At 41.4% G+C, this 20,471-nt stretch overlaps 1 protein-coding gene across 1 annotated transcript; it reads right to left on the reverse strand.

Moving 5' to 3' along the window:
- Nucleotides 1-16,058: 16,058 nt before the first annotated feature.
- On the reverse strand, nt 16,059-19,859 carry CCR4 (C-C motif chemokine receptor 4). Its single transcript, XM_083578206.1, has 2 exons — nt 19,721-19,859; nt 16,059-17,444 (listed from the first exon to the last, which is right to left on the reverse strand). The coding sequence occupies exon 2, from the start codon at nt 17,428-17,430 to the stop codon at nt 16,354-16,356; it is 1,077 nt and encodes a 358-aa protein (XP_083434332.1). The 5' UTR covers nt 17,431-17,444; nt 19,721-19,859; the 3' UTR covers nt 16,059-16,353.
- Nucleotides 19,860-20,471: the final 612 nt, after the last annotated feature.

The raw sequence follows: 20,471 nt of genomic DNA on the forward strand, positions 1-20,471 counted from the left end.
ACTGAATCGGGTGATTCAGAGGATTTCAAGAGTGCGAAAGCCTCTATGCGACCCTCTGAAAGCTCTGATCAAGAATTGGAGGAACCATTGTTCACAATAGGTCGTTTTTCTCCTAAAAAGGAAGAGGAGAGTGTTGAAGACTTAAGGCTAATTCGTAGGTCACAGAGAGCCACAAAAGGCAGACCTCCAAAGAGATTTGCTGATGAATTTGCTACGGTAGCAGTAACAGCTGTTAAAAGCTCCAAGAAGGTATTTGAACCTTCTAGTTTCCAAGAAATCCAGGGTTTGGATTCAAAGGAAGCTGAGCCATGGTTAAATGCCATGAAAGCTGAACTTGATTCCTTAGAAAGGAACAAAACATGGGAGCTAGTTCCAGTAGTTCCAGGAATGAAACTGCTTGGAAGCAAATGGGTCTTCAAAGCGAAGACAGATCAAAATGGCAAGATAGTCAGACACAAAGCCAGATTGGTAGCCAGAGGTTTTGCACAGGTACCAGGTGAAGACTATCACGAGACCTACTCACCCACAGTGAGGTATGAAAGCATAAGGCTTATGCTCAAGCTAGCTGCAGAGGAAAATCTACACATTAGTCACCATGATATTAATACAGCTTTTCTGTACGGATCTCTAGATGAATCACTTTATATGCTTCCACCTGATGGCGTACAGGTAAAACAGGGATTTGTTTGTGCTCTGAAGAAATCCCTTTATGGTCTCAAACAAAGTGCACGGTGTTGGCACACAAAACTCACTGAAGTATTGTTTTCTCTAGGTTTTCAGCAAGGGAAAGCTGATCCATGTGTATTTGTCAAAGAGGAGGGGCAGAAGAAACTGTACTGTTTGTTTTATGTTGATGATTTATTATTCTTTTGGAAAGATGTCGCAATGTACAATAACGCCCTAGCTCAACTGAAAGAGCACTTTGACATGAAAGATCTTGGTGAGGTAAACAACTACCTATCTCTGGAAATAGAGAGAGATCAAGATGGTAACATTCTAGTACACCAGTCACGGAAAATTGCTGATGTGTTAAGCAAACTAAATCTGATGGATGCTAACCCTGTAGACACACCGATGACAACAGGTTATCAGATAGATGACACTGAAGAAGCATTTTCTGACACTACATTGTACAGAAGTGTGCTAGGCAAGCTAAACTTCATTGCCAGATGTTCAAGACCAGACATTGCTGTTAGCTGTAATTTGCTGAGCAGACAAGTCAACAATCCTAGTATCAAGGATTGGAAAGCTCTGAAACGCATAGCGCGGTATTTGAAAGGCACTATGCATTACAGACTGAGATTTAACAATCGAAAGTCTGGTGGTCTTGAGATATTTGCAGATGCAAGTTTTGGAAGTGACACTACAGACAGGAAAAGTACGTCTGGAGTTTGCTACATGTACAATCAGGGTCTGTTTGATTGGTCATGCAAGAAGCAAACAACAGTTAGCTTAAGTTCTTGTGAAGCCGAACTGAATGCACTGTCTTATTCACTTAAGGATTGTGAATGGTTAATACAATTGTGCAAAGATATGAAAATTCCTGTCAAATGTCCAATCCGGGTTTACCAGGACAACAAAGCATGTTTAGCTTTGCTGAAGTCTGAAGGTTGTAAGCAAAGCACAAAGCACTTGCAATTAAAGTTGCAGCATGCTAGGGAATGTATTCAGAAGGGACTCGTAACGGTGTCCTATATGCCAGGTAATGAAATTCCTGCTGATGTATTGTCCAAGATTGTATCCAGGGATCAACACTGTACCTATGTGCAGAAGTTGGGTTTGTACTGATATTGTACGAACACGCTGCCCAGTGATGTTCACAGAAAGGGGGAGGATGTTGGTTTCTGCTTTCCTTCACTGTGCAGCGAAAGGGCTTGTCACGAGACAGGTGTTTACATTCCACAGTCTGTACTGTTGGAGTTTCTCACGGGAAAGGGAGACTGGATGTGACGTACACTGGTTTCCTGTTTTTCACTGTTCTTTGCAGTTTCACTTTGGTGATTCTCTCCGAGCTGTCGAGGAGAGAGGATGCATCCCTGCTCCGGCAGAGGCAAGATGTCTTTCTGTAATATACTTGCTTTGAACTATAAATAAAGCAATATAGAGTATGCAGCACGTACTCCTCATCCTTCTGCTGTGCACGGGACTCTGCTTTGATCTAACACGTACATCCCCACCCCTGTATTTGAATACTGCACAGGGAAAAGTTCCATTTTCAGTGAAGCTGGGTGGGTTCACAAGAACGCTAGAATAACCTTATTTGTCTGAAGGCAAATTTGCTACAGAAATCCATTCTCTTTGTCAGCATTAGAGTAGTCCTCAGCAGTGGAGCGGTACATGCCATAAATACTCCCATGTGGTACCTTTTTTTTTAAAAAAAAAAAATCTGGCTACAAAGAGTTTCATGTACAACCATTCTGTGTTGCACCTTTAGCTTCTTTGTGGAACTGCAAAAAAGAAAAGAAATCAGTGGGGTAGAGGGACATTAGTTACTTCACCAGTGCTATTTTTCTAGAAAAAGAGGTGCCAGAACTCACCATGAACGAGGCCTCCCTTGTTCTCTTATAATGCCAGTGGCACCTACCTGAGAGGTGCCGGAACTGAGTTCCAGCGAGTTCCAACTGGGGAAGAAAAGCCCAGGGAGATTTCATTTTATGCCGGTTTTACACACTTGATCACAGCTTTATGTGGATCGCAAGAAAATGTAAAAATAAGAAGGGGCGGTAAAGCAGGGAAAACCCACAAGATCTTGTGAGAAACCCTTGTGTGATGTTCCCAGAGCCTGGCAAGCAAAGCAAGGGCCTTTAAAAGCTCTCCACCTTGCATGGGGGGCAAAGCCCGCTAAGCACTGGCTTTGGACAGGTGTGTGTGTGGGGGTCACGTGGGACCTTTCCAAGGGTTATCCAAGCTTTCCACAATTATGCCTATACGCTTGATAGCCAGGAACCTAATGCTAGCATAAGATGAGATCTACCTGTATTGTTACAATAGTTACAGGTCTGTTTAGGTGGCAGGTTCTGGAAGGGAAAGAGAGAGCAGGACTGCTTTAAGATTTAATAGGCGGGGCTTGGATCAGGCAAATTTGAATCTGATAGGCTGGAAGTTCCTATCAGTTGGTCAGTTAACTGTCTGGGAGAGACCTTTGGAGAGCAATAGAGTGAGAGTTAGGAGCTGGTTGGTGAGAGGAGGTGTGGAAGTAAATTGGACAGGGTGGAGTATTAGAGAAATTGGCTTGTGATGTAGGAGGAGTGGAAGGAAGCCATCGATGGAGCGATGATGTGGCATCCTGAGCTGGCAGAGATAGAGTTGAGAGAGAAAGGACTCTGTGTACAATTTGGAGTGAATTTACAGGGGAAAGTTATCAAAACTCTGGCGCTTTTCTCGAAAACAAAGAATGGAAGAAGCGTAAATGGTAGGGATTCCCCCCCCCAAAAAAAAATCAAGATGGAAAGCCACGTCAAATACAACAGGAAATGGGATCAGAAGATACGGAACTAGGGCAAATTAATGAATGCATAACAAGAAAAGAACTGTGGAATAGTGTCTCGACGTATGATCATGACAGAGAGGCTATTCTGTGGACAAAGATGGAAAGATTTGTTGTTCAGTATTGAGAAATGGTTGTCGAAGCTATTGGAGGCAAAGCTGGTATGTTTGATTGGAGAAAAAACAATGCTGACATTTGTTAACAACAACAACAACAATTCCACTCATAGTTGTCATGTACAGTCGATGTTAAACAGCATGGGAGATAAAATAAAACACTGGGGCACCCCGTACTGAAGGCTCTTGAGGGCTGAATAACACTCCTCAGGCGCAGTTTCTCTGAAGACGATCATCCAAGTTGGACTGGAACTATGGCTAAGCTGTACTGTCAACACCCAACTTGGACAGCTACTCCAGAAGAATATAATGGTCAATGGTATTGGAAGCCATTGGGAGAACAAGGAAAATTAATAGGGACACACATCTCCTGGCTCTCTCAAGAAAGCCACCATATAGGCAGTTTCCATGTCAAAGCCAAGCCTAAAGCATGAAATGGATCTAGAAAATCAGTTTCATCCAAGAAAGACACTGACCACGCACTCAAGAACTTTGCCCAAGAACTAGTCACTGAAAACCTTGTTTCTACTACGTTCACGAGACATGTACAAGGAATCCTACTCCTGACACCACCATGAAAATGATTTCTTGGTAAGGTACAAAATGTTGCTTCCTCCCAAACTAGCTATATGTTAATTCAATAACAGGGAGGTTTCTCTGAAAGCTGCTTGTAATGGTTTAGTGTTGCCAATATCTGTTCATCATTGTTAATGATATGAGCATACAGCAAATCCTACAGCAAAACTGGCCCTATGTGTTATTTTAAATAAACAAGCTCTGAATAGCGTTCATTGACTTTCCCCAGTACACAGACATTACAATGAAGTTTTACTGAAAACCAGTATTCGTGGCAACTGAAAGTGCATAGTTTTAATTTAGCTTTCTAGCACAACTGTATCCAAATTTCAAATAATGAAAATCAGGCATAGGCAAACTCCGGCCCTCCAGATTAGGACTACAATTTCCATCATCCCTAGCTAACAGGACCAGTGGACAGGGATGATGGGAATTGTAGTCCCAAACATCTGGAGGGCGGGAGTTTGCCTATGCCTGATGAAAATAAACTCCAGATTGAATAACAAACAAAATGCTTAGATTATAAACGTGTAGCTACGCTCCAAAGAATTAGAGAGCTAGAGCTCTTCTTGGAAGCAACAGAGCACACCGTCTCCACCAAGGAGGAGACAGGGGACTCCCCTGAGAAGGAGGCTAGTTCACCAACACAGGAGCCAGATATATGGAGAAACGTGACTCAAAGAAGTAGGAGGCCCAGGGTTCGCTCTGATTGTTTAGAAATACACAATCGCTTTGAGGTCCTCTCCCCTAGCATGGAAGACGAAGAGCAGACTCCATTTGAGGATCTCTCCCTCATTACAGTCGATCAGGTATATGAAGACGAGCAGCAAAGCCAGTCCTCAGGGAATGTGCAGGTGACCTTGGAACGGACAGCTCACGGAAGAACCCCGACCAAACCTAAGAGGAGGCGTGTAGTGGTGATAGGGGATTCCCTACTGAGGGGAACAGAAGCAGTGATCTGTGGGCCTGACAAGATGTCTCGGGAAGTGTGCTGTCTCCCCGGGGCTAAGATCCAAGATGTAACTGAACGACTGTAACGAATCATAAAACCCACTGACAAATACCCCTTCCTCTTGGTTCATGTGGGAGCCAATGACACTGCAAGCAATAGCCTCCAGAAGATCAAAAGAGACTACGAGGCTCTGGGCAGGAAATTGAAGCAATTAAATGCACAAATTGTCATCTCATCTGTCCTCCCAGTTGAACAACGTGGCCCAGGGAGAGAGGGAAAAATAGTGGAAGTGAACAGCTGGCTTCGCAAATGGTGTAAACAGGAACGGTTTGGATTCTTAGATCACGGAGTGCAGTTTCTTGAAGATGGACTTCTGGCAAGCGATGGGCTGCACCTCACAATGGTTGGGAGAAATGTTTTTGCCAAAAATCTCAGAAACCTCATCAGGAGGGCTTTAAACTGACTAATGTGGGGGAGGGAGACAGTGCTCCTGAAGGTAGGAGTCTATCAATTGATGAAGATGATCATCCAAATGTCATAGACCAAATGGAGCAAACAGCACACAGACCTAGTGGTGGGAGGAAAAAATCCTTAAATAAGAGACACGGGGGAATGATTAATGGACTTCAATGTCTGTACACTAATGCGCAAAGCATGGGGAATAAACAAGATGAGCTTGAGCTCTTGGTACAGCAAACTAAATATGACATAATAGGCATCACTGAAACCTGGTGGGATAAGTCCCACGATTGGAATGTAATAATGGAGGGATACAATCTATTTCAGAGAAACAGACCAGACAAGAAAGGAGGAGGAGTGGCCTTATATGTCAGGGATGTGTATACCTGTGAAGAGATCCAAGATTTAAAACCTCAAAGCCAAAGTGAGAGCATTTGGGTCAAAATTAAGGGAGAGAAGAATAACAGTGACCTCATTGTGGGAGTTTACTATAGATCCCCAAGCCAAACGGAGGACATAGATGATGCCTTCCTGGAACAGATGGCCAAGCATGCAAAAGGAAGGGAGATAGTAGTAATGGGGGACTTCAATTACCCGGATATTTGTTGGATGTCAAACTCAGCCAAGAGCATAAGGTCAAACAGATTCCTCACTGGCCTTGCAGACAACTTCATTGTCCAGAAAGTGGGAGAAGCGACAAGAGGAACAGCCATTTTAGATCTGGTCCTAACCAATGTTGATGACCTGGTTAGTGGGGTAGAAGTGGAAGGAATTTAAGGATCAGACTTGTGCCGGAAAAGGAAGGAGACAACTTGGTGGATTATTTGACAAAAGAATTTTCTGATTTTTGGAAGCAGGAGTTGAAGAAAGAGGACTTTAAGATAGAAAGTGCATTTAGATTGGGAATAAGACAGAAGAAGAATCGACCCAGAGATTGTCTTATTACTTTAAGATCAAAGGAGGAGCGAGATAAAATACAGAACCTGCACTACCAAACAGCCCTTCGAATTGAAGACTTTTTTATTGAGATTTTTAAAGACATCCCTAAGAGTATCTTGGACGCAAGAGGACATTATAAGGACCTGGTGACACTGCTGAAGAAGAACTACATACCATTCAGGTGGGAATTTCCCCAAGGCTTGTCTTTTAAATATAAGGGAAAGAAGAGAAGAATAAAGACTGTAAGTGATAAAGACAAGTTCTTGGGAGAGCACGAAGAAGACCTACAGAGAGAGACATTTCCAGGACAGGGGCATCCATCACTGGACACGAACACGGCACCACCGACGGACGAGGAACAAAAACAGGGAGCTGTAGGAGGAAGGAGTAAATAATCCCATCATGGCTCTGCAACTTCTAACCTGGAATTGTAACGGCTTAAACATTCCCAGGAAGAGAAAAAGTATATTTCATGCCTTAAAGAAAGACCAATTGGACTTGATTTGCTTACAAGAGACCCATGTGACAAGAGCACACAGAAAATTACTAATAAATAAAAGACTGGGACAGGAATTTATATCCTCAGACAGAGTAAAAAAGAGAGGAGTGGTGATTTATGCAAAAGAAAAATTGCAACCGAAACAAATCTTTAAAGATGATCAAGGAAGATATTTGGCAATTGAAATTCAATCCCAAGGAGAGAAGTATTTGATAGTGGGAATCTATGCACCAAACAAAGGGAAAGCTGAATTTTTTAAGAAGTTGCATGAAATCTTGATGGACCATATGGATTACAACTTAATTTTGATGGGAGATATGAATGGAGTAGTTTCAACAAATATGGACAAGGCACAAAGACAGGCAATAACAAAAGATGGAAGACTACCAAAGACTTTTTTTGAAATGACTGACAATATGGACTTGATTGATATTTGGAGAACAAAACACCCATTAGAAAGAGAGGGAACCTTCTTTTCTGAAGCCAAAATGACATGGACAAGGATTGACCAAATCTGGGTGACTAGCAGTATGGCTCCGAACATAAAAAAAGTAGAAATCTGCCCAAAAACTTTCTCCGACCATAATGCTGTAAAGATGGTGATGAGGCAAACAACAACTGGTTCCTTCAGATGGAGAATGAATGACACCCTATTCAGAGATGAGGAGATCTGCAAGAAGGCCCAAAAAACCTTGAAAGACTACTTTGAAATCAACTTAAGGTCTGAAGTAGAAAAAAGAATAGTATGGGACGCAAGCAAAGCCGTGATGAGAGGGTTTTTGATTCAGCAAAATACTTTAAAGAAGAGAAAGCAAAATGAGAAGAAGGAGAGAATTTTGGAAAAGATAAAAGAAGGGGAAAAACAATTAAGATCAAAGCCAAAATCCCAAGAGATTTTAAGAGAAATCAAATTTCATCAAACACAATATATGGAACTGATGAATCAAGAATTAGAGTGGAAAATTAAACAAATGAGACAAAAGACCTTTGAATCTGCTGATAAATGTGGCAAGTTACTGGCTTGGCAAATAAAGAAGAGACAAAAACTCAACACGGTAACAAATATAGAAGTGGAAGGAAAAAACATAAGCAACCCAGCGGAAATTAGGAATTGTTTTCAGAACTACTTTAGACAACTTTACACACAAGGGCCGCAGAAAGAAATGGACATACAACAGTTCCTCGAGGAAAATGGGCTGAAAAAGGTTTCGCAAGAAAGTAAGACAATATTGAATCAGGAGATATCAGCACAAGAAATAGAAGATGCCATTCAAGGCATGACGCTGGGCAAATCCCCCGGACCGGATGGACTGACTTCCAAATATTACAAAGTTTTGAAGGAAGGGTTGATACAACCTTTGAAGGAAGTCTGCAATGAGATTATGAAGGGGAAAAGGGCACCCGATACGTGGAGAGAGGCCTACATTACACTTATACCAAAGACAGAGACTGAAAAGACCCAACTTAAAAACTACCGACCCATCTCGTTATTGAATGTGGATTACAAAATCTTTGCTAATATTTTAGCAAAGAGACTGAAAAGAGTTTTGATGGAGGAGATTCACGGGGACCAAGCGGGCTTTCTCCCAAAAAGGCATTTATCGAACAATGTAAGGAATATAATTGACATTTTGGAAAAGCTGGAAGTGAACATAAACACTAAAGCTGTTTTGATATTTGTGGATGCCGAGAAAGCCTTTGACAACATTTCTTGGAGTTTTATGTTGAAGAACCTCCGGGGGATGGGGGTAGGCCAAGGGTTTGAGAATGGTATAGGTGCAATATACTCTGAACAGAAAGCCAAACTAATTGTAAATAATGTGGTTACAGAAGAGTTCAAGATTGAAAAAGGGACACGTCAGGGGTGCCCTATCTCCCCATTACTTTTTATATCGGTCCTGGAGGTTTTGCTTAATATGATTAGGAGGGACCAGTTGGTTAAAGGGATTCAGGTCGGAGCTAAACAATATAAACTGAGAGCATTTGCAGATGACTTAGTACTTACATTACAAGAGCCAGAAGCTAGCACGAAAAGAGTTTTGGAAATAATTCAAGAGTTTGGTCAAATGGCAGGATTTAAATTGAATAAGTCTAAGACAAAGGTTTTGGAGAAAAATTTGACACAGATAGAAAAGGAAAGGTTCCAGAATGAGACAGGGTTAACTGTGGTTAAAAAAGTGAAATATTTGGGTATAAATATGACAGCTAAAAATGTGAATTTGTTTAAAGATAATTATGAAAAAACTTGGAGAGAAGTGAAAAAAGATTTGGAGATTTGGTCCAACTTAAAGCTTTCCTTGTTAGGCCGTATTGCAGCTATAAAGATGAATGTATTGCCAAGAATGTTGTTTTTGTTCCAAGCATTGCAAATAATTGATAAAATGGATTGTTTCAAGAGGTGGCAAAAAGACATATCTAAATTTGTCTGGCAGGGCAAAAAGCCCAGAATTAAATTTAAGATATTAACGGATTCAAAGGAAAGAGGGGGGTTTGCCCTGCCAGACTTTAAACTTTACTATGAAGCGGCAGCTTTCTGCTGGCTGAAAGAATGGCTACTTCTTGAAAATACAGACATTTTGGATTTGGAAGGTTTTAATAACATTTTTGGGTGGCATGCATATTTGTGGTATGACAAGGTTAAAGCACATAAAAGTTTCAAAAATCATATTGTCAGAAAAGCACTATTAAATGTCTGGGTCAGATATAAAGACTTGCTGGAAAATAAAACTCCAAGGTGGCTGTCGCCAATGGAAGCTAAGGCAGTTAAAAAGTTAAATATGGAGTCCAAGTGGCCAAGATACTGGGAAATTTTGGAAAAGGAAGGGGACAAATTGAGATTGCAGAGTTTTGAGAAATTAAAAGGGAAGGTGAGAGACTGGTTCCACTACCATCAAATAAATGAAGCGTTTAAACTGGACAGTAAAATTGGCTTCCAGGTGGAAAAATCAAAATTGGAGATAGAACTGTTAGAACCCAGTACTAAGAACTTGTCAAAAATGTACAATTTGCTGCTGAAATGGAATACAGAAGATGAAACGGTTAAATCAGCTATGATCAAATGGGCTCAGGACATTGGTCATAATATTTTGTTTGCTGACTGGGAAAAGTTGTGGACCACCGGGATGAAATTTACGGCATGTAATGCCTTAAGAGAAAACATTATGAAAATGATATATAGGTGGTACATAACCCCAGTCAAGCTTGCAAAGATTTACCATGTGCCTGATAATAAATGTTGGAAATGTAAAGAAACTGAAGGTACTTTTTTTCATCTTTGGTGGACTTGCCCGAAGATTAAGGCATTCTGGGAAATGATCTATAATGAACTTAAAAAGGTATTTAAATATACTTTCCCCAAGAAACCAGAGGCCTTTCTCTTGGGTATTGTCGGCCAAGGGGTGTTAAAGACGGATATAACTTTCTTTATGTATGCTACAACAGCAGCTAGAATACTCATTGCGAAGTACTGGAAGACGCGAGAACTACCCACACTGGAAGAATGGCAGATGAAGGTGATAGACTATATGGGCCTGGCAGAAATGACGAGCAGAATCCGAAACCAGGGAAGAGAAGCAGCGCAAGAAGAATGGAAAAAATTCAAGGACTATTTAAAGAAATATTACAAAGTTAATGAAAGTTAGAATGATGTTGGATTGGAAAGTAAATGGTTACTATTAGCGATGGTTATGACAAGGAGAATAAGGAAGAATAGTCTAAATTTAAATTAAAATAAGGGAAGATTTGCTGAACAATCGACAAGAATTTGGAATACAGAAAGGGGAGGCATGAGGAAGTCGGGGAAGATAGGATATGAAATTAGGATATGAAATGATACATGTTTTTTGTTTTGTTTTTGTTTTTGTATGTTTATGTTTGTTGTATTGTGTTTATATGGAAAAATAAAAATATTATAAAAAAAAAAAGAAGTGGAAGGATCATTAGGCACGAGTGATCATGCTCTTCTGAAGTTTACTATACAGCGGAAAGGAGCAGCCAAGGATACTAGGACTCAATTTCTTGACTTTAAGAAAGTCGACTTCATAAAACTTAGGGAAGTGCTGGGTGAGATCCCATGGACAGTAATACTAAAAGGAAAGGGAGTTCATGATGGCTGGGAGTTTGTTAAGAGGGAGATAGTAAAAGCATAACTTCAGGCAATACCAATGAGACGGAAACATGGAAGGTGCCTAAAGAAGCCAGGGTGGCTATCTAAAGAACTTTTAACTGAGTTAAGATTAAAAAAGGATGTGTACAAAAAATGGAAAAGGGGGGAAACCACCAAAGAGGAATTCAAACAAATAGCCAGCACGTGTAGACACAAAGTCAGAAAAGCTAAAGCACAGAATGAACTCAGGCTTGCTAGAGAGGTTAAAAGCAACAAAAAAGGCTTTTATAGGTATGTTCGTAGCAAAAGGAAGAACAAAGAAACAGTGGGGTCACTCAGAGGAGAAGATGGTGAAATGCAAACAGGGGACACAGAAAGGGCTGAACTCCTCAATGCCTTCTTTGCCTCAGTCTTCTCCGATAAAGAAAACAATGCCCGACCTGAAGAATTTGGAGCAAATGATTCAGCAGAGGAAACACAGCCCAGAATAACTAAGGAGATAGTACAAGAATACTTGGCTAGTTTAGATGTATTCAAGTCTCCAGGGCCAGATGAACTGCATCCAAGAGTATTAAAAGAACTAGCAGATGTGATCTCAGAACCACTGGCAGTCATCTTTGAGAATTCCTGGAGAACAGGCGAAGTCCCGGCAGACTGGAGGAGGGCAAATGTCCCTATTTTCAAAAAGGGGGAAAGAGAGGACCCAAATAATTACCGCCCAGTCAGTCTGACATCAATACCAGGGAAGATTCTGGAGCAGATCATTAAGCAAACAGTCTGTGAGCACCTAGAAAGGAATGCTGTGATCACCAATAGTCAGCATGGATTTCTGAAAAATAAGTCATGTCAGACTAACGTGATCTCGTTTTTTCACAGAATTACAAGCCTGGTAGATGAAGGGAACGCAGTGGATGTAGCCTACCTTGATTTCAGCAAGGCATTTGACAAGGTGCCCCATGATATTCTTGTAAAGAAGCTGGTAAAATGCGGTCTTGACTATGCTACCACTCAGTGGATTTGTAACTGGCTGACTGACCGAATCCAAAGGGTGCTCATCAATGGTTCCTCTTCATCCTGGAGAAGAGTGACTAGTGGGGTGCCACAGGGTTCTGTCTTGGGCCCGGTCTTATTCAACATCTTTATCAACGACTTGGATGATGGACTCAAGGGCATCCTGATCAAATTTGCAGATGACACCAAACTGGGAGGGGTGGCTAACACCCCAGAGGACAGGATCACACTTCAAAACGACCTTGACAGATTAGAGAACTGGGCCAAAACAAACAAGATGAATTTTAACAGGGAGAAATATAAAGTATTGCACTTGGGCAAAAAAAATGAGAGGCACAAATACAAGATGGGTGACACCTGGCTTGAGAGCAGTACATGTGAAAAGGATCTAGGAGTCTTGGTTGACCACAAACTTGACATGAGCCAACAGTGTGACGCGGCAGCTAAAAAAGCCAATGCAATTCTGGGCTGCATCAATAGGAGTATAGCATCTAGATCAAGGGAAGTAATAGTGCCACTGTATTCTGCTCTGGTCAGACCTCACCTGGAGTACTGTGTCCAGTTCTGGGCACCACAGTTCAAGAAGGACACTGACAAACTGGAACGTGTCCAGAGGAGGGCAACCAAAATGGTCAAAGGCCTGGAAACGATGCCTTATGAGGAACGGCTAAGGGAGCTGGGCATGTTTAGCCTGGAGAAGCGGAGGTTAAGGGGTGATATGATAGCCATGTTCAAATATATAAAAGGATGTCACATAGAGGAGGGAGAAAGGTTGTTTTCTGCTGCTCCAGAGAAGCAGACACGGAGCAATGGATCCAAACTACAAGAAAGAAGATTCCACCTAAACATTAGGAAGAACTTCCTGACAGTAAGAGCTGTTCGACAGTGGAATTTGCTGCCAAGGAGTGTGGTGGAGTCTCCTTCTTTGGAGGTCTTTAAGCAGAGGCTTGACAACCATATGTCAGGAGTGCTCTGATGGTGTTTCCTGCTTGGCAGGGGGTTGGACTCGATGGCCCTTGTGGTCTCTTCCAACTCTATGATTCTATGATTCTAAACCCAACATTCCAGCAAGATTGAAACACTGTCCCAAAAGGGAATGCCCCACTAGAGAAGTCATTCCTTCTCCCTTCCACTAGTCTAGACAAACCAGACTACCTCCCCTCCTTCCTAAACTGTAACCTGAATTACTCAGCCAGCCTGCTTTTACAGTAAATGTTTGATGGCTGTTGCTTCTCTGACTCAAAACACGTCTTTCACTACCAAGGCGTTGCCTGCTCTCGAAGAAACAAAATAAATGCCACTGGTTGTTAGTATAATTATGCTGATGTATTTCTCGAATAATGTTAGTGTGTCTAGTTCTGTCTATCTTACATGGGTAAGACCACAAGTGATGTCGGTTGAGATACTGTCAGGATGCTGTTGGCGGTTCCTGGCTGGTTGCCCAGGAAAGTATATAGACAAGGAAAAGTTCCTTACCGTTTTTTCTTATTTCAAACTCAGAGAGACTATAGAACCCAGCCTCTTGGATAATAGTGTTGTCCTGAGTGAATTTCCACCCGCTGTCTCTCCCACTTCCTCATTCATCATTCTCATCACCTCCTCTACGGGTACCACTAACTGCCCTCTGTCTTTGAGCTCTTTGCTCTCCTACTTTCAAGGCTCACCAGGTTTTGGGAGATGGAGGGTCTGGAATGATTTCTAATGACAACGTGTCAGCCTGGTGTTTCTGGCTCTCCCATGATTTATTCCCAACTTTTCCCCTCATCTGCCTCTGAGCTGCCACCTCCCTCAAACCCCCCATTGTAAATCCACACTGTCTTCCTCTTCCCTGGAAGGGTCAGGATGGGGAGGTGGTCTCCACCATTCCTCCTCCTCTGTGCAGTCCCTGACATCACCCCCCCTCCAGCCTCCTCCTCAGCCCAGTCCCAGACAGATATTCTTGTTTAAAAGATTTAATACATGGGATAGCACAACTATCATAGCCCTTCATATTTATTTCCTTAACTGATTTTCCTTTGCACTGCATAGTACTAATATAACTAGTACGCGGGTGGCACTGTGGTCCAAATCACTGAGCCTCTTGGGCTTGCTGATCAGAAGGTTTGAATCCCAGTGATGGGGTGAGCTCCCATTCCTCTGTCCCAGCTCCTACCAACCCAGCAGTTCAAAAGCATGCCAGTGCAAGTAGATAAATAGGTACCACTGCCGCAGGAAGGTAAAAGGTGTTTCCATGCACTCTGGTTTCCATCATGGTCCTCCATTGTGCAAGAAGCGGTTTGGCCATGCTGGCCACATGACCCAGAAAGCTGCCTGTGGACAAACACTGGCTCCTTTGGCCTAAAAAGCGAGATGAGCACTGCAATCCCATAGTCGACTTTGACTGGATTCAAAACACCAACCTTCTGATTGGCAAGCCCAAGAGGTTCAGTGGTTTAGACCACAGCGCCACCCACATCCAGGGGCCTGACGCAGTCGAATATATATATATATATATATATATATATATATATATATATATGTCCAGTAGCACCTTAGAGCCCAACTATGTTTGTTCTTGGTATAAGCTTTTGTGTGCATGCACTATGTATGAGAAGTCGCATAAAGAATCATGGCAAGAAAAATTGATGGACTATGCAGAACTGGCAAAACTGACATACAAGCTACGGGACAAGGATAACTGTGACTTTAAAGATGAATGGGAACCCTTTACAAAGTATTTGAAGACGGAACAAAGCGAACTGGACTCTTTGGCTGGCTTTGAATAAACATTCACAAACTTTTTATTGATAATAATCCCTTAAATAGTTTGAGGATCTATACAACTTTGTAACATGCAGAAAACAGCATTCTCTGAGAAACAAAAAGCTGGAACTGAGGGAAGCCAGGGGGTGGGGGTGGGGTTGTGTGGGAGGGTGGGTGGAGGGAGGAAAAATGGGGGGGGGGGGGAATAAGGATGATATGTTTTTGGATAATATGTTTTGTTTTAATTTTGAATATTTTTTTCAAAAAAAGAGAGAAGTTGCAGTCAGTGTTCTTTATTTTTTGTACAAGTTAGTTGAAAGTCAGTACAATTTAGTTTAAAGTTTTAGTACAAGTCAGTTATTTATAATTTTTTTTAAAATGCTTAAACTTGTAGCTTATTTTTACACCAGATATTAGGAACTGTTGGCCCTCCAGATGTTGCTAAACTACACTTCCCATCTGCCCCAGCAAGCATGACAAAGGGCATGAGTTGGTGGGAGTCCAACAACATCTGGAAGACCAAAAGTTCTCCACACATCCTATATGGGGTTCACAGGAGTTTCTTATACAGTGGTGCCTCGCAAGACGAAATTAATTCGTTCCGCGAGTCTTTTCGTCTTGCGATGTTTTTCGTCTTGCGAAGCACAGTCTGTCGCAACTGCGCCTCTTCGAGCGGCTTTAAGAAAAAAGGGAACAAACTCGCAAGACGTTTTCGTCTTGCGAAGCAAGCCCATAGGGAAAATCGTCTTGCGAAGCAACGCAAAAAACGAAAAACCCTTTCGTCTTGCGCGTTTTTTGTCTTGTGAGGCATTCGTCTTGCGAGGTACCACTGTACAAGTGTGCAGCTAGGCTCATAGCTCCATAGCTTCAGCTTTTCATCAACATCAGTTGCTCTCATTCCACTCACCCAATGCCCTTCCTTCTCACGAAACAAAAAACTATGCTAGTCACTTAGTTCAAGGTGTCTGTAATTCATTTCCCATTATTCTTACACAACTCTGGACAAATTCATCCATGAATCTAACTTTTTCAAGGCGTTTACTTAAGAGAGATGGCAATTATAAGTAGGCAGAAGCACAAACATGTGTGAATAGATGTTCATTCAACTTATACTTTTCTTGTGTTATCAGTTCATAGGTTAAAATAAACATTTCTGTTGAACGACAGGAATGCTGGCTATGAGGACTTAAGATAGGAAAAACAATAAACAGATATTGAGAAATTTGCCTATCCCTAATGCTCAGGTGCTTAAGTTGACTGCAGAACTGAAATGGAGTAAAATGAGAATTCTTGTTCCCAAAATGGCTTCCTCCTTTTTCTTTTCCATGTCCAAAGCTTTACGATTAGGCTGTGCTTATTTGTCAACACACAGCCTCTGGTTTCCGGCAAAACAAACTCACAATTGTTCTGATACCTGAGATAGCATCACATTTTGGCCTGATCTCACACGAGACCACCTCAGGCTTTTCAGAGGGGCTCTTCGTCACTTGTGGACTGAGTGTAGATTGAGCCTGATGACTCGGAGGTGAATGTATCGGGGCGTCCACAAGATTTGCAAAATATTTTCGAGAAGACACACTTCTTAAAGAACAATCTGATGTACTTCTTGAACTTCTGTCCCATGAAGAAGTAGATAACAGGATTGAGACAGCAATGGAAAAATGCTAGAGTTTGAGTCACCTGATCTGCGTAGTCCAAGTTTTTGCCGGTCAGGCAGCCTTCCAAAATGCCCACTCCAACCAAACATTGTAGGAATTGTACAATGCTATAAGGGGTCCAAAACACAAAAAACACAATCATAACAGCAAAGATCATCTTTACAGCCTTCTTCTTCTTTTCATTTCTGCAGTGGAGCAAGGTCATGACTATCCTTGTGTAGCAAAATAACATGACAATGAATGGCATCAGAAGGCCTAAAATGTTGATCTCCAAGGAGGTGAAAAGGTTCCAAGTGGTGTCGTTCCTAGGATATTCTGCCGTGCACGTGGTGTAGTTATAGTAGCTCACAGACTTGCTAAATATCAGCTCTGGGACAGACGCCGTGATGGCCACTAGCCACACAACAACACTGGCAAGGCTGCCGTAGCTGACGGTTCTCGCTTTCAAGGCAAACACGACGTGAACAACGGCGAGATACCGGTCGATGCTCATGAGCATGATGAAGAAGATCCCACTGAAAAATCCAATCTTATACACCCAAGAGACAAATTTACACAAGCCGTCTCCAAACACCCACATGTCGGCCACGTAATACGACCAGAAGGGAAGAGCAAAGACGAAAAGGAGGTCAGAGATGGCAAGGTTGAGCAGGTAGATGTCCGTCATGCTTCTGAGCCTCTTGTATTTGAACAGGACCAAGACAACGAGGGCGTTCCCTGCCAAGCCAAGCAGGAACACGAGTGAGAAAAGCGTGGGAAGGAACCAGGACTCAAAATGCCTCACTTCATCTTTGCTGCATGGTTCAGGATCATCCTCGTAGCTATAATAGGTGGTAAATGATGTGTCCCACCCTGTGGCAGCCAATGCTTCGTCAGTAGAGGTCATTTTCTTTTTGGAACCTAAATAGAAGGATGAAGTGAGTCAAAATTGAAAGGTTTTTTCCCCCCTATCCAGGGTAACATACAGCACAATCCTTGTCTGTTCAGAAATATAACCTTATTGAATGCAATGGGGCTTACTGCTAGATAAATGGGGTTATGGCTACAGCCATAAATTGCAATTCTGTGCACACCTATCTAAGAGGTAATCCCATGGAAAGTGGAATTTACTTCTGTATAAACTTCTAAAGATTGCACTATTAATGATTATTTTGAGCAAAGATTTAAAAAACAGAATGAGAATGCAGGAGTGAGAAGCCTATAGCTCCAAAGAGAGCTGATTGCCAGGGATTCTTAAGGATTTCTAAAAAAGAATTTAGATTTTTTAAATGTTTCTTTTAAATAAAACAATAGAAACTTGGCAATAGATAAATGTCTCTTTGCGCAATGGCCAGTTTTTGACCAAAGAAGGGCTAAGAAACTTTTAGCTTATCTTTCTTAATCTTATGCTTCTCGTTGCTTTATAGGTTTGGCAATTATTCTCAGGAACTTTTCACCTCTTTCATAAATATCTAGAGCATAACTATTTCTAGTGCTGAATCTTACTGAGAGATAGAGCGTATGCAATGGCTAACCCACACAGACTGCTTCCAGCTGCTCCTACTTGAGCTTGTTTCAGGGCTCGCAATTTTGTTTTGAAGGGTTCTGCCGGACAGAGAAACAGTCTGATGTCTGTCATTAATTCACCTTGCTGTACTCACAGTTTTTACCACCCAGCAGTATATCCATTCTATGAAATAAAGAAATAAAGCTAAGAACAGACGGAGATAGCCAATGAAACCAGTAAGGGCATGGTCTCAGCAGTGACCTCTTCATATTACCATATGGTAAGGATGTCAACAGGTCAGATAAAGGATTTCTCCAGAGCCTGTAGCAGACGGCTGACATGCAGGACTCTACAGATCAAAACTTTTAATGGCACGGAAATTGACATTGTCACATACTAATATTATAAGCATGTCAACCTGCTACCACAGGTGTAGTTCAGAAACCAGAAGCAGAAGCTGTCCACCCGCTGCATGGGGGAAATCTGTGCCTGATAATCCCCTCCTTGTGAAAAGGACGTCATGTGCATCCACTGCCACATACAGGGTTCGTGGGTGTTTGGAAAACACTGTTTTCTCCAGAAGCTAAAAATCAACTGCTATGCATGACAGTTTATGCACATGACCAGGTGAGTACAAATGGTTCATCAGAGGTTACGGCTACCATGTGCAGATTTTTCCAAATGCTTTTTTTGTGTGGATACTCACAAATCACCCACTTATCAAGTGAGTAGACTTAACTGTCTTTTTCCTTGCATGCACATTTTTATTTTATGAACAAAGAGGACCAATGTACATAGAAATTAAGTAGTTGTTAACCTTGAGGAAGTGGCTCTGTAAAGGAGCTTTGCTATGCTGAACTGAACTGTGTACCTACTTAATTCTCAGGTTTTGTCCACTTAGCCTTGTGCACACTTACATATGAATAAGTCTGCAGTTAGGGATAGAAAGATCTGCCAGTTTTAGTACTCTCAGTTTCTCATTTCTCTACATTTTAAAGCTTTTTTTTTAAATGGCCATGAAAATTCACCCATTTATGGGTTTGAATTTCTCCTAATAAACATTTTTATATGCAGTTTTTACTCATGTGCACATTTTTGCAAGCAGTTTTTGCTAATCTAACACATTTTTATACACACCTGCCCCACATATAGGCATTTTTGTAAGCCTTGTATGCTCCGAAAACTGCATTGCAAAATTCAGATAAGTGTGACTTTCGAGGGATAGCTCTTCTTTCAGTTGGCGTATTGTCTTGGAAAGCGCAGATTTGGCAGATTTGACTTTAAACGCATCCCAAATCAAATTTATATGCTATCCCTAGCTGTATACCTTGACATGCCTACCTGGAGAAATAAGTCTGACTGATCTCAGTAGGATTTATTTCTCAGTCAACATGCATTGGATGGCACTGAAAACCCCCATATTTCCAAAGGAACATGCATAGAGTCAGGCCACAAACAAAAAATAAAGATCCATTTACATACATTTCAGTTAATACAATTACAGCGTAAATATCCCTTACTGTAAGTATATTTGCATTTGCTAGCTTCCCTTGCTCCATCACACATTATTATATACAATTATGTGTGTGTCATTCTTTTAAGTAATTAAATAACGCAGCAGCATAAAAATTGTGCAATCATCTTATGACAGCAATGGTCAAAGTACATATGAGGCATATTTTACACATACCTTTTTGCCTTTCTTAGATGCTAAGAAGTGTCTTGCCTGAGGGTGATGTACCTTCTGTTCTCTAAGGAAGTGGTGTACTTCGTGAGATAAACAGAAGTCAGCGAATGAGGAAGTGTAGTGGCATGGAATGATCCACGTAATTGCTTCTGGTTCTTGTGAAGATTAAATTATAATCTGACCTTTTAAAATTAGTCGTCATAGCAAGCATCACCGCCCACCTCTGAGCCTGCTTCTTCAAGCCCTTTAGCACTGCGGAGGCACTGCTTTTCTGAAATTGGCAGGAGGTGGAATGAAAACAGGGGTTCAATAGGTTGCACCTTTGCCATGAGTCCTGTTGCCTAACATTTTCTTATAGCATATATTCAGAAATAGTTGAATTGAACAAATGAAAATGCCTTATAGTTCACAGCCTTCACCATACTCCTTTGGGTGCCTACTGAAAACATTTTTGTTTAGACAATCCTATCCAGATAAGCATGTTTCAATCCTTTTTTTGTTTATGGATGATTTTATCTTTCAAAGAATTGTTTTTTTAAAAATTGGTAGATTGAGTCGAGCTGGAACTAATTAAGGCTTTCTCTGAGACTTTCCAGGGCTTTCTCTAAATCTTTTAGCTTAAACTTGTGAATATAAGAAAAAGATACCGAGCAATAAAATACTAGAACTGATAAAAGCTAATAAAAAGCTGATAAAACTAGTAAAAACTAATAAAAACCACATAACAGACACAGAGCTCAAATCGATGCTTCCT

This window comes from Podarcis filfolensis (assembly GCF_964270895.1).
Source record: "Podarcis filfolensis genome assembly, chromosome: 12".
Taxonomy (NCBI): domain Eukaryota; kingdom Metazoa; phylum Chordata; class Lepidosauria; order Squamata; family Lacertidae; genus Podarcis; species Podarcis filfolensis.

Excerpts from the sequence above, each read along its gene's own strand:
- CCR4 (XM_083578206.1), bottom strand. The coding sequence starts at position 17,430 with ATGACCTCTACTGACGAAGCATTGGCTGCCACAGGGTGGGACACATCA.